This window comes from Dendroctonus ponderosae, unplaced genomic scaffold (assembly GCF_020466585.1).
Source record: "Dendroctonus ponderosae isolate FM_Combo_2020 unplaced genomic scaffold, Dpon_F_20191213v2 Dpon_F_20191213_5, whole genome shotgun sequence".
Taxonomy (NCBI): domain Eukaryota; kingdom Metazoa; phylum Arthropoda; class Insecta; order Coleoptera; family Curculionidae; genus Dendroctonus; species Dendroctonus ponderosae.
The window spans coordinates 7,170,206-7,189,801 of record NW_026018715.1 but is presented as its reverse complement, the minus strand read 5'-3'; the positions used below and the strand labels follow the sequence as shown (position 1 = coordinate 7,189,801).

The 19,596-nt window shown below is 36.4% G+C and overlaps 4 protein-coding genes across 16 annotated transcripts in view; 2 read left to right on the top strand and 2 right to left on the bottom strand.

Moving 5' to 3' along the window:
• The window catches only part of LOC109539534, a 40,812-nt gene extending 34,622 nt beyond the window's left edge, over positions 1 to 6,190 (bottom strand). Inside the window, exons 1-11 of one of the 4 annotated variants that reach the window (XM_048666693.1) lie at positions 6,069 to 6,190; positions 5,543 to 5,836; positions 5,256 to 5,468; positions 3,254 to 3,543; positions 2,978 to 3,195; positions 2,668 to 2,910; positions 2,469 to 2,614; positions 2,032 to 2,413; positions 1,791 to 1,820; positions 593 to 676; positions 35 to 234 (exon numbers count right to left, since the gene is read on the bottom strand). In XM_048666693.1, coding sequence (XP_048522650.1) covers positions 35 to 234; positions 593 to 676; positions 1,791 to 1,820; positions 2,032 to 2,413; positions 2,469 to 2,614; positions 2,668 to 2,910; positions 2,978 to 3,195; positions 3,254 to 3,543; positions 5,256 to 5,468; positions 5,543 to 5,836; positions 6,069 to 6,138 — 2,170 coding nt within the window. In that variant the 5' untranslated portion in view covers positions 6,139 to 6,190. Of the gene's footprint in view, positions 1 to 34; positions 235 to 592; positions 677 to 1,790; positions 1,821 to 2,031; positions 2,414 to 2,468; positions 2,615 to 2,667; positions 2,911 to 2,977; positions 3,196 to 3,253; positions 3,544 to 5,255; positions 5,469 to 5,542; positions 5,837 to 6,008 lie in introns of all 4 variants that reach the window. The other 3 variants (XM_019907325.2, XM_048666695.1, XM_048666694.1) reach the window with 3 other exon arrangements.
• Positions 1 to 16,186, top strand: part of LOC109539532 — a 49,658-nt gene extending 33,472 nt beyond the window's left edge. Inside the window, exons 1-9 of one of the 3 annotated variants that reach the window (XM_048666697.1) lie at positions 8,073 to 8,190; positions 9,432 to 9,608; positions 10,784 to 10,925; positions 11,207 to 11,430; positions 11,496 to 11,685; positions 14,534 to 14,735; positions 15,247 to 15,348; positions 15,402 to 15,494; positions 15,918 to 16,186. In XM_048666697.1, coding sequence (XP_048522654.1) covers positions 9,452 to 9,608; positions 10,784 to 10,925; positions 11,207 to 11,430; positions 11,496 to 11,685; positions 14,534 to 14,735; positions 15,247 to 15,348; positions 15,402 to 15,494; positions 15,918 to 16,091 — 1,284 coding nt within the window. In that variant the 5' untranslated portion in view covers positions 8,073 to 8,190; positions 9,432 to 9,451 and the 3' untranslated portion in view covers positions 16,092 to 16,186. Of the gene's footprint in view, positions 1 to 8,072; positions 8,191 to 9,428; positions 9,609 to 10,783; positions 10,926 to 11,206; positions 11,431 to 11,495; positions 11,686 to 14,533; positions 14,736 to 15,246; positions 15,349 to 15,401; positions 15,495 to 15,917 lie in introns of those variants that run through there. The other 2 variants (XM_019907323.2, XM_048666698.1) reach the window with 2 other exon arrangements.
• Positions 7,064 to 7,996, top strand: LOC109539535 (UDP-N-acetylglucosamine transferase subunit ALG14 homolog). Its single transcript, XM_019907328.2, has 2 exons — positions 7,064 to 7,223; positions 7,316 to 7,996. Exons 1-2 carry the CDS (start codon positions 7,217 to 7,219, stop codon positions 7,966 to 7,968), a joined length of 660 nt encoding a protein of 219 aa, XP_019762887.1. The 5' UTR covers positions 7,064 to 7,216; the 3' UTR covers positions 7,969 to 7,996.
• The window catches only part of LOC109539529 (protein phosphatase Slingshot), an 82,586-nt gene continuing 77,278 nt past the window's right edge, over positions 14,289 to 19,596 (bottom strand). For 6 of the 8 annotated variants that reach the window (XM_019907314.2, XM_019907311.2, XM_019907313.2 and 3 more), the window contains one exon: positions 16,145 to 19,208. In XM_019907314.2, coding sequence (XP_019762873.2) covers positions 18,091 to 19,208 — 1,118 coding nt within the window. In that variant the 3' untranslated portion in view covers positions 16,145 to 18,090. Of the gene's footprint in view, positions 14,731 to 15,008; positions 15,146 to 15,221; positions 15,668 to 16,144; positions 19,209 to 19,596 lie in introns of those variants that run through there. The other 2 variants (XR_007281564.1, XR_007281563.1) reach the window with 2 other exon arrangements.

Genomic DNA, 19,596 nt, shown 5'->3' with positions numbered 1-19,596 from the left:
AACACAAATAATCACTTGCACGTTCTGTTCATACCTTCTCGTTCCGAATTTTGTCGGCTTCTTATTATTTCGTCTCTCCAATTGCCAGTTTGCCCAGACTGGGATCGATCAAAGCTAACTTCTCGGCTCGGTCCGCGAGATTTGTTATGAAACCGGTCAAAACTCACATCTCTCGTGTCACGAGAAGATCGTCTACGTCGACCATGCCGACCTGAACCAGAATCATGAGGAACTCTGAAACAAATCCGAAAATTTAAGTTATGAAATACTTTTATAGAAATACCAAAGGGACCTATGTCTAAACAACTGTTAGATTTCTCAAATGAAGGTTGAGTTGAGATGAAATAAAACGAACATACTTAAAAAAACCGTCATAAATAATTGGCATTATTTTATGAAATGTATAGTGATCTAGTTATGATGGTGATGTTAAATCAAAAATTGTTTAATTCATACTGATCGTGCATTACTTTTAAAAAATGTTTAATAGAGATCCAGAGATTATTATACAGAGATATATTAGAGTATTATAAACTATGTAACTTTACCATAAGCTCAATAACCCCGTACATTAAATTTAATATCTACTCACTTGAAATCTCTATCCCGAATGTCTCCTCCGCGAAACGAGTCATTTTGATGAGCCAGAGTTTTGTCCAAATAATCAATGCCGCCTCTGAAAATCAAAGTAACGCTTTAAATGTGACCTTTAAAAAAAATTTACACGCTCATACAAGAAGAATGCACATACACAAAAAAAACATTTAAAATCCGATTGGCATGACATTTATGTGTGTAGAACTAAGCGTCTGTCTACTGAACTTGAAAATTATGCGAAAATTGTACAATTCTCGAGCACAGGGGTATCAAACTTGTGGCTCTTTTAAGTTTCGCCTCAATACGAATGGTGAAAGAAAGAGCAGAAAGGCAGAATTTATAAACAAGCTAATTTTATTGATTCCCGGCGTTAAATTGAAATTTTAGCTTCAAAAGTGTTCAGTGTGCGCCGTTTACCTCTTGATACTCGCTGAACAAAACTTGAATGAATTTAGAAGTATATTCCGAGAAATACCGGCAATTTCGTGACTTATTCTATATTGCAACTCTTGGCAGTGAATGATATTCAGTGCGATTCAAATTTGAAGGCAAAATTCAAGTGGGTGTGCCTGAATTTTACAAATATTTACCGGCAAGACTTGAAAATACTGGAAAATTGGCATATGAAGTTATTTCCATGTTTGGAAGTAGTTACCACTGCGAGCATTTATTTTCTGTTATGAATGTAAATACTATCTATATCTAAATCTACTGACCGAAACTGTATTAATAACGCTCACGTTGGGTCAATTTTGAAAGCAGTCCCCGCCAATAAAATTTCTCCCGGTATAGGAAATGAAAGATAGTAGCAGAGAAGAGATCGGAAGTACCAGAACGTAAACTATAACTTTACTTTATACATATATGTTTATTACAATTAAATTAATAGAAGCAAAATACATATTTTGTTAACATTGATTTTTTGCGGCCCACCTAAAGTTAAGCATTGTTTATTTGGCCCAAGATAGTTTTTGAGTTTGACACCCCCTGTTCTAGCACACAAGAAATTATCTTGAGAAACTTCCGCATTTGAACTGAGATAATTCAGTTGACTACTGTTTTAGAACATACTGGCCGAATTACGCTTTATGCAAAAAATAGCAGCTTTTTTTAATTTTACCAGATCAACTTCAAGCCTGAGGAGTGCCATACACATAATACTATCAACATACTTCTGGCACATAAACACTCACCTCTGCTTACTTTTTCTCCGTCCACTCCTCCTAAAAGGAATAATAGTCTATGTGTGAGTCAAGTAGACTACGACATAATTTTTATATAAAATTATTGATGTTATTTACTGTTTGTCTGACTTTTCAACCCTTTTCACAGCTGTATGTGAAATTAAAAGCATGTTTGATAAAATACATCAGAAAAAAAATCAAAACGGAAAGTCCTGTTCCCATCCATAAAAAAACGTGCCGCATTTCTCACCTTTTATTTTTCACATTAGTGGAGACACTAGCTGAAGCAGGCATTGACCTAGAAATGACATCCTGCAAACTAGCCACCGAAGAACTTCTAGTCATCGCTTTGGCAGCTGCCTCGAGCTTACTCAGTTCAATCTCTTCGTTCCAATCGAAAGTTACGTTCGTATCTATTGGCTTAAACTCCACTTCAATTTCAAGGCTTTCTGCTGGTGAGCTGCTTATTACGGCTTGATCCTGTCTGGGCTGATTGAACTCAGAAGGATCGTTTGTGCTTGTCATTAGTGTACCTTCCACATCACTAGCAAAAGTACTATTTGTACTATTCATATGGGACTCCCTAGAATTGGGCCTGGGAAGATCTCTACTCGACCCTCTCATATCTCGGCCTGGAGTGGTAGAAATAATTTAAAATACATTTCCGATTTTTGCTGCAATATTTACCACTCTTTTTTCTTCTGTCACCCTTTCTATGATGCTCTTTTCGTCCTCTATCAAATCTATCATTCTCTCTATCCGCTTCATGTCTTCTATCTAGTCTATTGTTATCGTCGTCTCTTCGGCGGTTAAAGTCATTGTTTCTCTGATCCCTATTTACAACGATTATATAATATAAATCTAGACAAATAACTAAACTGTTTACCGTTCTCTGTTGTCAGAATATCTGGGCTCGCTTGCTCTACTTCCAGTTCGATCAAAAACGTTTGAATTCGCTGCACCCCGTCGGCCATTTCGATCTCCCCATACATCACCACCATGCCTATTGTCATCCTGATAATGATTCACAGGAGTTTGTGAGCGACTTGGGGGATGATTAGGCGGTCTACTATTATCAAACCGTCTTGTCGGAGTACCTGGGCGTGAACTTGCCGGACTTCTTCCTACACTATAAATCCAACCCACAGTTAAAACAACTATCACATAACTTCCCTTTTGTAGTTCTTAATAATTACCTTGATCGATCGGGAGTAATCGATCTAAACGCTGGACCAGGCTGAAATTCAGGCTCATGATAGCTATAGCGACCTCTTCCGCGCGGTTTTCCAGGCAACGTGTGGTAGTTGGAATTTGAATTGTAAGTTGAGGTAGCGTTTGCATGAGGTAGAGTGCTGTAGACGTCCAGAGAATGGAAGCTTGAATTTTGCTGGTTGTGTTGTTGCGAATTATTCGACTAGAATCGAAAACGCTATTATAGAATGTAATGTCTTAAGCCGAAATTACTAATCTACCTGATAAACGGAACTGTTTCCGTCCCATCCGGCATCGTCCAAAGCCATGCCTTTTTCCTGTAGGAATTTCTTCCTAAATCTGGGTGCCAACTGCTCGAACATTTTCATATTCATATTGTGTTGGAAATTACCGGTACTGCTATGCCTTCGACCGCTTGGGGGTTTTGGCAGAAATTTTGGCCCATCACAATTGTTGCGATTTCCCACGCCCGTCGGTTCGACACTTCGAGTGTCTCGTTCTCGGTTACGATCGATGTCTTGGTTCCAATTAGAATTATTGCCGAATCCACCTGAATGTAACTTGTTGTAATAAATCGATTTTTATTGACACTAAAAAGTTTAGAAGAAAGCCAGATGCTCACAAACATGTCCAGAAACACAGATTCTCACTGCTGTTAATAGTTTCACATTTCTTAGTCATTGTATACACCAGAAGAAATTCGAACCCTTAATAGGGGGAATGCAAAAGCTTCACAAATTAGTTATTGAACCACGAGTGGCATATAATTAAGGCAGGGTTAAAAAGTATTTAAAAATCCAGCTCCACAAATATTGTGTTCCAAATTTGAACGAATTATGAACTATTACTTATAGATCCAAGGGTAAGCAAAAGTTTTTTATTTTCGAAGTTTACGAAATATAGACCTTTAGTCCGAACAACAATTAATTTATCTCAACAGTTATTATGTGACACAGATCCCTCACTTACAAAATATTTGTCCTTCAATGTCAGGAGAAATATTAAGGGAAAAACCTATTATAAAAAAACAATTTTTATATAATCAATATTACGTTAACCGAAACTGTAAAGAGAGTGCTGGGTGGCTTGATAATTTAAAACGTGACAAGGGAGCCGTAGCCGCTTTTATGTCACATCTATAATCTAATAAATGAACTTTTTTGGAAATTACTCGCCCCAAAAGACACTTGCTGGTCAGTCTGAGGCATCAGCCCCAAGTAGAAAAATGAGCAAGGCGATAATTACGGTTATGCCTTGTTCAAACGCCTCTGTGACTCATAAAATTAAATTGTTAATCCTAGGAAGATCTGGAAAGCTTCGATCTTTCCGAAATGAATAGTTCCCGACGACTTATTGAAGATAGAAGAAATCAGGCATCACCAAATATGTATTTTATGGTTCTTCACAGATTTTGTTACTGGAGTTCGGAAAAATAAATGCGAGAGTTGAATTTAAATGATTGGCATACATTCGAATTGTATTTATGATTTCCGTAATTTAGCAAATCCGGCGATCTTGAAGAGCTTTCGATGGTACCCCGTTTTACAATTAATATACTACGAAAGGTCGTATAATGAAGTGGAGTATCATCTTGCTCATATTTGATTTTTCTCATAAAATATTTTCAATATGTCCATCAGAGTTGAGGAGAAAAATTGCCCACTAATATGATCACAAATATACATTTTTTGTCGAGTATACATATACATACATAGTGTTAAAATCAGGAATTGTATCGGATTAAAAACGACAGAAATGACGATAAACAGCACTAATAGGAAAAAAATTAAAATGCGTTATCATTGTGCTATACATCAATAAATACATAGTTATAATTTTGTACTATTATGGAATGGATTAATTAATTAATTTTTCTAAATTATTTTCTCGGTCAACCCCCCAACAAATTTCCGAATGTTATATTAAAATGTTTGTCATAATATTTAATATAATAATAATAAACAGTTTGCTTGAAAACAATTTTTGAATCTGGAAAATTCAATTGTGATCCCAGGTAAACAACAACAAAGCAAAGATTTGTTTTCATTACCCTCACGGTCACGCTGCAATCAATAAGGCTAGTAATCAGCTATAAACCGAACAATAGCAAATAACTTGGTTATCTTTAAGATAAACACTAAATTTCTTAGAATTACTATTCTTAGAAGTTAGGCGTGGTTATAGACACCTAAAATAGTTTGATAATCTGGGCACCTAAATCAGTTCTTCAAGAAGTGCGCTATGAATCTTATCACCACTTACCCCTCGGTTCAGATTCCATTCTAAAGCTCCTATTGGGGGATTTGTTCCTTCGTTGTTCCGAATCCATTCTATAGCTTCTATTAGGAGAGTTATCTCTCCACTCATTTTGATTATTGCTCCTGACGCCGTTGTTGTCTCCACGTGCTCTATTGCTAGAGTACCTCTTCGATCGATTCATTTTCTCATAAGAATTGTCTGTACCATTCAGGCTTCCTTTAATCCGAAATTAAATTGCTGCCTTAGCATTCATTCGCAAACTCGCCGCGATAAGATTGATTATTACCTACCTGAGTCTGGCGCACAACTTTGAGGACTTGATTGTCCCCTAGCCTCAGCGACAACCCTGGGTACATAGAACTCTCTTTCTGGCTTCTTCGCTCTTCTTTGCTGATCTCTGTTTCGATCGGCACTGTCGTCCAATTTGTCTGAATAGTCGTTGAATCGGTAATCACTGTGTAAGCTCTGGACGCTTCCAGTTTCTGATCCAGTGTCTGAGCGTCGCAGTCTGCCGCTACCAGGTTTATACAGTTCTTGCTGGGGTTTCCCACGTCTCATATTCTTCCTTTGCACCACAATAAAATCTGTAACCAATCAACGATGGATCAAAGCATTCAGCAGGCTGGCTACATTTGTTTATAAACATGCGTACCCAAAAGGCAGACAGAATGTAGGTTATGTAAAATTGCCCTATGGGGGCTTGAACTGAGTGCTCAAACGATATCCTATTAATTATATAACTGCAGGAAAACTTACCCCAAACGTTTCAAATAAACGAAAACGCGTTTTAAAAAATATCTGTTACTCAACACCTACCTGCATCTATTTCCTTTTTGTGATCATCCATGAGTTCCATGACATGTGAATTGTGACAACTTTGACGCATCGGCTAGACATTGCTTGGATGATTGCCAAGTCCTCCAAAAAAAATCCGTGAACTAAAATCAGGACTATTATTAAGTATTAATATTACTAATTAAGTATTATTCTCCGCCTAAGCAATTTGCCGTATGTTATATTGCAAATTGTTATAAGCAAATTGCTTAGGCCTCAAAGTCACTAACCCTGAAAAATAAATCAAAATTAAAAGCAGTTCTACCAAAGTAAAATTAATCTATTCAGCAAAATCCTGGAAAGACCTGATAAAAATGTGCACATCCTCAGATAATATTTTTGTTAACAACTTTTCTTAGTGGTGTTTATAGCGAAAATGCTGCTTTCGACTATTTTGCATTCATTGAAATTGAATTATTTTCCATAAGATAACAAAGGGGCGGCATCATAGTTCGCAGTTCGGTTGCACGGGCAATATCTATATTTTATAACATTTTGCCAAATGTCCACCCAAGTAGCAAGCTTTTGTATAGAGAAGAATAATGAGGCACTTACTAGCTTAGCCAATACTAACCAAAATTAACAAAAAGTGAAAAAACTAGACGAAACTAAACCAAATACATACCTACAAAATGTCTCTAAAAGCACAAATCATAGAATTGGCAAATGTGCAATTTTTTTCGGCCTGCATCACAGTGACAACGGTTTGACAGGTAGAGGAGACATCAGATCATACTTTAATATCTCAGGAAAAAATAAGGAATTTTAATTTAAAAAAGTGGTGGAAAACCACCTTTTCACTAAAAACATCACTAATAAAGGTTATTAGTAAAAATATTATCTATTAGGTAAGCACAATTTTAGCGGCGCAGATCAAGGCCTGATGTCGCAAAGAATTACCAAATCCTGATTTGCAAGTAGTAGAGCAACAAACGGCACTGCCGCAGTTATGGATTTTGTTGACATGAAGACCACAGATCACAGAGTAACCTCTGTGATCTGTGGACTTAACCTCGATTTATCCAAATATCAACACTAAGGCCGATTTGTCTCTAACACGTCTCTAAATTAAGAAAATTGCATTTTAAAATACGGAGGCTCTGAAGCAAATCTGCTAATACACTTCCATAATGGACTGTAAGTTCCTTGGAGCCTACAAGCACTCTCCTATGCTATTGATTCATCGAAAAACTGAATCAATTGAACTCTGTTTCTTCTTTTCCTTCTAGCTCAGCTGAAAATTGAGCTGGTTCTCCTATCATTTATTCTTGTGATTGCTCGAATAACTTATGTAATCCACAAAATAACCACAGGGTTTAGTAAAGTCGCTCCAAAAAGAACCAAGCCATGCAGAACTGCAATTTGCATAGGATCAGGGGGTCACACTACGGAAATGTTGCGACTTCTACAAAACGTGAATTTGCAAAACTACTCACCTAGGTACTACATCATTGCCCAGAGCGATGTGACTAGTTTGCGTAAAGTACAAAGCTTCGAAGAAAGTAAACATTCCAAGTTAAATCAAGAATACTTCATCATAAGCATCCCTAGAAGCCGCTCAGTAGGGCAGTCCTATTTTACTTCAGTTTTAACCACCATAGCATCAATCTTGTATTCTGTTCCAATTGTTGTTAGACTAAGATTTGACTTGATTTTGTGCAATGGACCAGGCACCTGCATCCCAATATGTTTGATCAGCTTCTTATTGAGATGCGCTTTCATACGCGAAAGCAAAATTGTCTTCATTGAAAGTCTGTGCAGGACTGAAACATTCTCCTTAACTGGCAAGATTCTTATTTATATGGCTGATAATTTTATTGTACAATGGCCTAGTCTTAAGGCGAAACTGAAAAGAGCTGAATATATTGGTCAGCTGATGTAAAAATAAAGGGACTGTATGCTTATCTAAATCGTGTTTAATGTTTGAACTTGGCTTTTAACTTCCTGAAAAATTAGAAAAAGCACATAAAGACATTGACAAAAACTATGTGACAACCTTAGACATTAGAATAAATAGTTCTATCTGATTATATGCACAGAAGTGTTAAATGTGTTTAGACTTTAGTCATAGAAGATGCTTTTGAAGCTGTAGCTATAATTACAGGCAAGTATAATCAAATCAAATCAATCATGGCACAACGCTGTTATAAACAGGAGTTGAAGAAATAATGGGTATTTTAGGTGTTTTCCTAATTCATAAAAAAATCTCGCGATACTCTGCACAGTTCACAACTACATTGGAATAATTGCTAATCTCGCAACATATGTTTTTTCGTAAACTCATTTATCAGTTGGATGCGCTCAAACTTCGCAAACACCTAAGCTTCAGCCCATACAACAATCGATCAAATTTTAGTTGCAATCGCTTCAAGCTTTTGAGCCCAAATGGGTTAAATTTCGCCATTTTTTTCCCTATATTTCATAGTAAAAGCGACTAAAAGTCTGATAAAAAAGTGAAAGTTCCGGACTAAGGATTCGCTCCCAAACGGCTGAAAATATCAGCAAAGTCATATTGACCTGTTCGATATCGTTTCGAGAAGTATATTTTCCAGTTAGATTTTAGCAAAAATTCTCCAAACACTACGAAGTTAGAAGCGAAAATGTAAAAAAATTCGGGCTCCCAATTTTGTCGATTCGAATTTTCAGAAGTTGCTCGCATGCAGAAATACATTTTTCGGTCCAGAAAAAATGTAAGCAAGAACATATTTGGGAGAGAAATAATGACAATGCAAAAAGTGATTCACTCTTTCAGTGTGTGAAATATTTTTTTACATTCATATCTTTGAAGCACTTGGAAAAAGCCGGTTAAGGAATAAAATAAATATTTCAATTCAGCGTGCAGCGATCATACAGTATAAAATTATAGGACTTTGTGCCTTTAATGAACCTATTTGAGAAAAGCCCAAAGCGGTATTTCGATACCTAACTTTTCGATATCTAACCTTCTTAAAAAGATGGTTTCTCCTCTATTTTTGTCCTTCAAAAAGAGTTGTAAAGCTAATAAAAATTGTCAGGTACCCGGTATACAGAACTCGTCGTGTTTGCACTAGAAAAAGTATAGTTTTTCTGAAAAAAGTTACTTTTATGCAATTGAGAGAAAAAAGATCGGCCTTCGATTTTACAGACCTAAAAAGCGGACAAATTCTGCAAATAATCGGTGGCAAATTTAAGTGTTTCTGTGAGAAATAGTTTTTCATCTTACATTAGACACATTGGTTAAATAATCTATCTCTTATGTGTTCAGTAATGGTGATTTCTTATATCCCATCATGCAAGGAATTGAATAAATATCCTCGGCTTAGGTTGCAATATATTTATGTAATATGAAATACTTTATTATAGTAGGTGCTACTGATTAAGTGACAATGCATAGCGGGACGAAAAAGAGCGAGGATCCATCCCTACTTCCCTCGTTTATGACGGACGATCCCCAAACCCCCAAAAAACTTAAAACAGGCCCGTCTCATGTCACTCCCTCGATGCTGTACCCTCATGCTGCTACATCAGTTAATACCTCAGGAGGTAAATTTAGTATTACATTTCGGGAAAGAAAATTTTACCCGAAAAACGCACCTCTAGACGGTGTTCCTTAATGAATTGCCAATATTTTAGGACGTAAAACCGCAAGGAAAAGCAATGGTATTTTGCTTTAATGAGCCAAAAATGGATTAATAAATATTTGTGAAATCGTTTGAGATGTGCCAGTGGTATAAAATAGAGTAGCTTTAAAATCGACAAATCTTCAGAGTTTTGTTGCTAGTTTAAAGTTGTCAAAGCGAAAGCAATCCTAAAAGAATTGCCATTTCGTTTGTATTACGCTTGTAAAAGTTCAACAAAATTCCGCCTTTCTACTGAAAAACTATATTTCACAGCCGATTATCATAATAATAACCGCATTCGGTCAAATAGTCTCTACGCCACCATCAGTCAGGAACCGAAAATAATGTAATAAAATTAGAAAGATAGTAAAAATAACGTGTCGAATAAGAAAGAACTGCACTGTTTCAACTTCCAGTTACAGGAAAACCAGAACCAAATAATACTAGTACAAAACTGTCCCGACCTAAACAAAACAACAATCAACAATATCCGAAGTTGCACTTACAAACTACATACTGGCAAAATAAGAGCGTATGAACGAATGAAAGAAACGAATTAAGATTGAATGAATTGAGACCAGACAATTGTTGAATTGATTGTATAAGACACTTTTCAAGTTTTGCGAAAATAGAAAATTTAGCTGCATACTGGACGTTTTAAATCGGAAACAGACTCAGGCCTCAGAAAACGCGTGTTCGTGACGAGAGAAATATTTTTCTAAGAAAACGACTTTGTTATTGGTAGCTTTCCTTGAAAAGCCAGCTTATCTTGCAAGCAGAAAATCTGATTCAAATTGGCTATTTGTCGGAATATTATAAGTTTAGGTATATCTACAAAATATCGCTAAACCATCTCAAACAGATTTAAAAATTATCATTAATCTCCTAGTTACTCCTAGTGTGTAAAGACTTACTTTCGATCCTAGCTTATAAAGCAAACTGCCCTTAATTTTCTAGGTGGATCCACATCTTTAAATATTCCTATACCTTCGACGGTTCGCCAATTTATGTTTGTTTTTGATTTGCAAGTAAAACAGCATTTACTTAGTCACAAAAAAATATATTAAAAAGTGTAAGCTGAAAATCGCTCTTCTTCAGGTGTTCGAAAAAAGGATGAAGATACCGGCCCGAAACCAGACGAAGACGATGAAGCAGAAAGGAGGATGGTGGAGGCGTCCCGAAGAGGCGGGGCCAAAGAGAATATTCTAATAGATGGCAAGATCAGCATCATTTCCAGGATGTAACTGAACCACTTAATTTAATTTATTCGCTATTAGTCAATGTTCTTTCGCATGTCGGAAGTCATATGTTTACATTATCACTCGACGGAAACGAATATGCAAAGCAATTTGTGAAGCATGTTTAGCGTCAATTAGTTGGAAAACCATTTACTTTGATAATTAAGGCAAAAATTTAAAACAACCTTCATCCAACATAACAGTTTCTAGGAGCAATGAATTTTCAGTAGAAAATGTCCAGATCAATAGTAAATTTTAAATCAATTGCACTAACGATTCTTAGAGATGGGAAACGAGAGGCGCTCTGTTGCAAATACAATGAAGAATTCGATTACATTGCGGTCGGATATGCGGACGGGGTAATTATAATGTACCAAAGCGGAACTGGAGAGCCTGTTTTCACACTAACCGATGGGGATGTAAAGGAGAACAGAGCCCCCGTTACCTCGATCAAACACCGCCCTGTATCGAAAATATATCCGATCACCAACTGTTATACTGGCACATGTGAGAGCTTTGTGATTCGAAATACCATTTGAACACATTTGCTTTTTTTATCCATCAAATATTAGATGCTAATGGGTGTGTGAAATGTTGGAGCTACAACTTCAATCAGTGTCTTTATACCATCCGGGAAAAACGGCAAACATTTGGGATCGTTTATCATCCGAGATTTCCCAAATTTGTCACTTTTGGTGATGATCTTAAGGTGTACTTTTACGACGAAGAGACAAAGACTCAGGAGAGGGTTTTGTCATCTAGGTAAGTTGTTGCATTAATTTCAAAACGAGCAAAGCAAAAAACTTTTATTTCAAAAGGTAAAAACTGAAGTACACTTATTAAAAAAAATTTAGAAAACCGTACAAATCACAAATATTTCAAAATAATTTAGTTTTTTCGGAGACCTTTAACCATCAATAGCAGATAATCCGGACATTTGTTTTTAATAAAAGTTAGGTCAGATTAACTTCTTTTGACTTAAATAATGTCACAGCGCCCTTTTGGTCATCTGGTTACGGGACACCCTGTGTTTACCTACTTATTGGACCAGGTTTCATGTTAAATGTATTGGACACAAATTGAGATCGGCGAATCGTGCTAATATAATGAAATCGATAAATAATGAATTGAGTTGTGATAAAAAGCTTTATAGAGCTCCTCATACTCAGTTGAGCGTTTATTAAAATCTCGCTGAAAAAGAAGTCGCTTCCTTAGCATTCAAGTCATTTTGTAGAAAATGAGTGTCTACTTTTTGCGCTAGTTCCAGTTCTTCATCGACGTCTTTTGCTGAGACCGCACCTGGTTCGTACTCCTCTTCATTTAGATCAATGCCACAATAATTTATTTCATTAAACATATTAACTAAACCATCCTCATCTAATTCTTTATCCGCCGGTAGTTTAGCCGCAATGCTTAGGTAAAATTGTGCGCTTTTTAATGAGATTCTACTTTCTCAAAACGCGCTAGTGTTAAGAGAGTTACGCGACAAATTTTGTCTGCAGCAAAAGTGTTTACTTTACTTTCAAACTCCCATATATTGCAGTTTTTTCAGGTGATTTTAATTTTCAAATTGGTGATTTTCGAAGAAGTTTGCGCTATTTTCAATGAGGCGATAATTTTTAGCTTCTGACTGGTATTAAGAGAGGTATGCGGCAAATTTTTATGAAAGTGGATTTATTTTCCAGTATTTATGAGCAAAAAAGGATTTTCCATGTTTTTTTTTTGAAAACCAAAGCACAAATTTAAAAAGAAACATTTTTAACGACTATTTTTCAATAAAAGAGTTTGATGGAAAGTTTTGAAAATGCGATTTTTGGAGAACATTGAAAAAAACGGGGTTTTGGGCTTTTTGGTAATCCATAGTTAGTTTCCAAAAAAAGTGCACTCTCACTCAATAAAAGTTATGTTTTTAATGTTGAAATTATAACCAATTTTTTTGAATATTGGGGCCTACATTTGCAATTTACATTGCAATTGATTGGCAGAAAATAAGGCACTAAAGACTTATGGTTATTTGAAAAACCAAAACTCAAATTCAAAACGAAACGTATTTAACTACCATTTTTCATTAAATGAGATTGATAGGAAATTTCAAAGATTTTAAAATGGCATTTTTGGAGAAATTTGTCAAAAAACTTTGGAAAAAAGTGCACTTTAACTCAGTAAAAGATTCGTTCTTAAATATCCAAATTGTAAACGAAATGTTAGGGATGTTGAGGAGCACATTTGCAATTTATAGACAGAAAATGAGGGATAAGTTTCATAGTTATTTGGAAACACAAAACTGAAGATTTGAAAAAACCGCAGTGAGCAAAACCATCATTATTTGATTTATATACGTAGAATTTAGCAATTTTGAGATTTTATGGTGTTTTCGAATACCCCCAATTGAAAACTATTAATTTTTAGTAAAACATCAATTTTTCATTAACATTTTTTTGGGAAGTTTTAAGAATTTTGGTATGAAATTTTTGTATGAGATTGAGAGAGAGATGAAGACATTTACCGAACAACGTCAAAATCGAGCTTTCGTCGCTTTTTGGAAAACGAAGTTAGTTTCCAAAAAAGTGCGCCTTTTTTGAAGATAAAAACTTTACATTTTTTTTTCAATATGAAAACTCGAACTTCGAAAAAAACTGCATTCCGAGCAATCGGGAATATCTGATTTATAGGCATTGGTTTCGCGCATTTTTTTGCGAAATTGGAGCATTAATATACAGGGTGTCCCAGTTTTTATGATCAGAACTTCAGATATGTTTAGAAAAACAATTTTTAAGATATGCTTGTCCTATAAACAAATATCTAGGAAGAAAAGAAGGAAAAGAAAGCGGTCCTAAGTCCTGATCATAAAAACACACAGGCCACAACACACACTCACTCTATACCTATACGTCTGCGTATGACTCAGCAGATGTTTGTTCATCTTCCAATCTTCGATTATATAAAGTATTCCTTTAAATCTTTAAAACCAACTACGGCCTGCAAAGACCACAGCCGCTTCTTTTCAGCTGAAGAAGTCGATCGCAACCAATTCTTAACTATTCCATAAATCTCCAAAGCCTGGTTTTCAATCAACTGATATCCGCTTCTATCCATAATCCTTAATATGTTTTTCTTACTTTCTGTGCCCATATTAGTGGAACATCCAGCTTTAACACTTATTTGATGAAATCTTCATTTTTTTTCTCACTGTTCTTATTGTGGTCGTAATATATGTGACTATTTTTCCATTAAGCACACGATCTGACCATTTTATTTTCCTATTTTCCTCTTGCTTTTTTAGGATTACAAAACTTCTAAATTTTTAGAAATTTTATAAAATCGTTTTTCACTAACGAAAAGAAAAACACAATAACGCATAAATGTCTGCTTCTGATAATTTAATGCACTGAATCCTAGGCGACAAAGTTTAAAATAACTTAAAGCGCTAAAAAATATATTTTCGATGAAATCTTCTGAATCCGGTCCGGCGGACATTTGAAAACTGTGTAAATCGGTGATAGGTGTACTTTTACCCTACCAAGACCTTTAAAATACCCCGTAAACTCACTAATAAACAGATAGCTGAGTGGATGATTCAAAGCAACATCCTACGTACTTGTACTTCTAGCGACAATCCAGAGACCCACGATGGTCACATGTCCAGAGTGTTTGCAGCCTGCTTTCATCCGAAGAACAACTACGAACTGTTGACGGCAGGATGGGACGATGTGGTTCAGTTTTGGGACTTGAGGCAACCGCATGCCGCACGCCACATCTCCGGCGTTCACATGTGCGGCGAAGGGCTCGATATCAACCAAAAAGGAACTGAGGTAAATTAGTAAAAAGTCTATCAGGGCGAAAATAGACTAAATATTGCGAATAGGTAGAATCGACATTTAACAGCAATAGTACCAGAGCTGGCCAAAGATTTGTGATCTATCCCATTCGAACGCTTTTTTTATTGAATATTAATACAAGTCAAATGTGATTGAAAACCGCATTTGCTGAAAAAACACCACCAAAAAAGGTATATCTATGTGAGCTCATTGTTACCCTCAAAAACGAGGGGCGATAAATTATAAAATGATCAAATTTTGCACTACCAATTTTTGGACGTCCTGTGTATCTAGGAACATGTTCCTTAATTAGGCCTTTGTATATGATATGACGCTGCATCATCACGAAATTTCTGGCTCCGGCTCCAGCAACCAAAGGATGACGCGTTTTCGCATAATTATGACTATGTAATAAATAAATATTAAATAATTTGCAGGTACACTCGGTAAATTCTGGCAAATGTTTAATGTGTTACTTACCTGCGGCGTTCCTCATTGATTGCAGGTGCTGGCGTGTTCTTGGCAAAAAGAAGATCCTCTACAGATCTTCGACTATGGAAGCACTAAACGGATAAACTGCTTAGAGCCAGATATTTACAACTCTAAGGTGCGAATTGGAATAATATTGGCGTTTGTTTACACTATGTTCTGGCTTTTCAGCTGTATTGCGGCAAGTACGCTACTAGAGACTTCGTGGTCTGCGCAGGTTCCGATCCGAATCTCATTCGCGTGGTCGACTTACAAACTACAGCGGTAAGTAGCAAGTAACTGAGTCAAATAGAGCTTGCAAGTTTTGACTAAGTAGATGAATTTGGAAACTTTGTATGATTCCAATTCTTGGTCTTGATCGCATTAGGGCTTAACTTCGACAATGGTCTTACTGGATAGGCAATTTTGATTTCTTATAGGATCCAATAAAACCATACCTGTAAAATGAACCCAATATTTTAAGTTTTAAATAGGAAAAAAGATATTTTTAACACTAAGGTTATAAATCTATTTAGTTCAGAGCAAATCATCGAGAAAAAACATGACGTGAAAACATCTAAAAAATAGGATTCAAAACAGTACCCAGACCGGCAACGCTTTCAGTTTCCCGAAAAAAACGTGGGAGCTTAATAAAAAAATACTTTTTACCATCCATAGGTACTGTTTTAAACAATAATAAATTTCCAGACGTCTGCTGTTATAAACCAACTACCTGGAGCAATATACGGTCTCGATCTGGGGCCAGCGAAGGCGAAAAAAGAAACAAAATCAGAAAAATACAGCGTAAAAAATGATATAACCACTGTGCCGAAAATGGCGTTCGTTTGCGGCAAAAGGCTATATCAAGTGGATTTTGCTTAATTAGATATGATTTGTTGGACACGAAAGGGGTTGGTGAAAAAAAACCACAAAAATCCGAAACAATAAATGTTCTTTTGTAGACTTTACGTTTGAAACAGTTCTCTCATGTTTTATAAGCGGTACATCGTAGAATAATTTATACACCTATAGTACAAATTTTTTTATAACTATCACATAAATACACACATAAGCAAAAAACGACAGCGTATGCATTTCACATCAGAAAAGTTTTTCAGTAACCTACAAGTCATCATTTGGCAACAAAACATTTTTCCTCATTTTCCATTTATTAGGGTACCTACAGCCTTCGTAACAGCTGGCTGTTGAAATAATCTAATCCCGCGTTGTCAAAATTTAAAAGCAAAACCTTAAGTTAAACGGTAAGTTCTAATAGAAATATGTGATCTTTTAAGGAACGATTTGCAGATGACTAGTACTAAAATAACCAACTGTTTTGAGATCTTTCCGAATTGGTGCCATCTAGAAACTGAGAGAGCGAGCACAGTATGGCTTTTGGCCACTCCTACTGGTGTGGTGATGATAACGATTTATTGTCAAGTTCGAGTTGAGCTAGAAGTTGATTTCAAAATGTCCCAATGATTTCTAAATGCTCGTTCTACCATTGGGATGAGCAGTTTCAGTATTCCATTCGAACAAATAGGAAATTCGGCTGCTGGGACATTACGAATATACATTTCTAGAAATGGCGAAAAGTTAAGAATGTTTGAATTGGGAAGCGTTATACTCTACTGAATGCAAATCCACGTGTCCGAAAATATATTTTGCCCTATTTACATCAGCACACAGATCCTCTTAGACACACAGTAAGCTGGAAATTTTATAGCTAATTCAACTAATATATAAAACATCTCGCATTACGATTGACCTACTTTTCAATTTCTAACATATAATAAACGATGTTATTAATGCACAGGCATTAAAATGATTTTGAAACACAAAAAGGGCAAATTAAGATAGCAGTCATTGTGATAAGTGCATAATTATGACTAAATACAGTCTATGTATATACAATTTTACTGTAGCCTTCTGAGCAGAAAAATAGAGCGTTTTCGTTTTGTTCTAACTGCCACTGATCATTCACAATAAACCGAGATATTGAGAAAATAGAGAGCATTTTTTCAATTTCAGTTCAATAGCTCATTTACTCTCTGTGATACTAAATAAAATTTGCCTTAACAACGGGAAAAACTTATTTAACAGGTAAAATCTAACAAAAATAAGGTAAAGTAATAGTGCAGTCACAGCCATTTTTTTGTAACATTAGCGTTACACGCTAGCGCAAATAAGACCCATTTGTTAATGTTTGTGATGTAGATTTACAGTTTGGTAATGGCATATGGCCCCTATATCCATAAAATCATGTTAAAGCTGCTAGGATGGAGCCACTGCAGACCACATGATTAAAATAAACAACAGTCTTAAAAGAGCTTCTGGACTTGGGATCTGGCATTCAATGACTTTAAATTTTTCAACCTGATGGAAATTTTAGGCAATTAAAAATGAGCACTATTAAAGACCATGTCCAGGGTTCAGGGAACCTTTAATTAGCGAGCCGCAATATTAAAGTGTTGTTTCAAAAGCTTTATTTTCAAATTATTGTATTATATTTAGTAATTGTTAACGATTATGGGTCTCCCATTCCACCCTGCATGGGCAGTAACTCCAGAAGTTGTCCCAGTTCAAAAAAAGTCCAAATTTTTCAGTGTTTGTTGTAACGCTTTGATTTCACTGGGTGTTCAACTAAAAATGTTGACAATATAAGAGAAAGAATACAAATGCAAATGCTTCTCAATGGCCAGGAACGTGGCAGGCGCAAAACCTTAGTTGAACACCCCGCTTATAAAATTTGAAACCCAATATGGATTAATAACGTTTGTGCTTTATGGTCGAGCCAATCGAAGCTTTAACTTAAATTTGAATAAAATATCCTAATTTTATCAAAAAACACTCACCTCCACCAGTTTTTTTGTGTGGCTTTTTACATTGTGTTGTAGAGAGGATTATTTTGTCTGGATTTGATGTTGATCTTGGCCAGGGGATGGGTTTTTCCGTATTGTTGCTGCTTCTTCACTGCTCTGTCAATAACAGTGGCGGCGATTTGCTTCACAGCCGGAACAATGGGTGGTCGCTTGCAGTCGCGCTCAGTTTTTTCTGCTCGGTTTGAGTTGGTTATCAGCGGCAGACCGACGACTCGGGGATTTTTGACTTCACAGCACGAGTAACGTGAATTTACCCTATTGGACTTTCCATTATTTTGCCGCAACTTCACATCGTCCTTGTTCTCGAACACGCTTCGAATCTGCTTGAACTTTAGATCGTCGTTCACCATATTTTGAGGCTGTTCTTTGCTTTGATGAACACAAACTGGCGATGAAGGCAGACTGCTGACTAGATTCTTGGATCCTTTGGGACCAGCGTCGGCCTGATCGACGCGCCCACTCATTTGATCTAGACATGTAGTGCTGGATTTTGCCTCAAACTCTTTCGTCAAATTTTGTACTTTTCCCAATGAACTGGCAGTGTCAAGTGGATCTTCAGTTTTTTTGCTGAATGAAGTGGCTTCTTTCTGCAGACTTTCCAGGAAGCTTCTCTGTCGTTTCACTGATGTCCATTGATCCAGCTTTCCGGCTGCGATCTCACCTTGCTGAATAGTTGCATTTGAAGAAGAAGACACGTTCGAAGCTGACCGCGATAGGGAACATTCTTGGACCACCAATTCCATCGAACAAGGTTCTGGAGCGCTGGCCGAAAGTCTGGATAACTTGGGCGCGCGTAACTCACTCTTAGGAATGTTGATTGTCTCCGATATGGCACTAGTCGGCTCTTCACCCGACGTTTTTGCACGCTCAATGAGAGTTTCATTCACGGCCTGTACTAAGTTGGCGGGAATCCCCTCAGAACTGGGAGTTTTTGCTAATGATGTGGCACTACTGCTCACACTCTGATCCTGATTGAGCTGCCTACCATTGCTCCCTTCCAGGCGCTGCTTAGTGCGCTTCACTGTTCCCGGATGCCAGGGAATGTCTTCTTTATCATACGGGAAGATTCCACTCGAACTGTGCTCCAAGTCAGATGCACTGTGGAGGATTTTTTCACCTGAATCATACAAATTTATTAATTACAATGACTGCGTATAACAAAAGGTCTTAATATAAATAACAAAAAAATATATTTTATGTGCTGCCATTATTGACAAATTTGAGCCACTTTGGAATACTGAGGATGGTTTATGTGATTGGATCCTGTGCAGGAAATTCATGGCCTCGAAATGGATAGTCATTGCGGTGAGTAACGATTAAATTTCAGATCTTACATACCAAAATATGATCGTTATTGAGCCATTTCATTCCATCTAAATGGTTCGGGATAGGCAAAAATTAAAAATACCGTGGTTTCTTAATTTTGCGGTCTGCATATTCCCATGAAAATAATTTCCCGCAGAAGTACTACCGGCAGAAACTCTGATTTTTTAAAAAGAGCACCC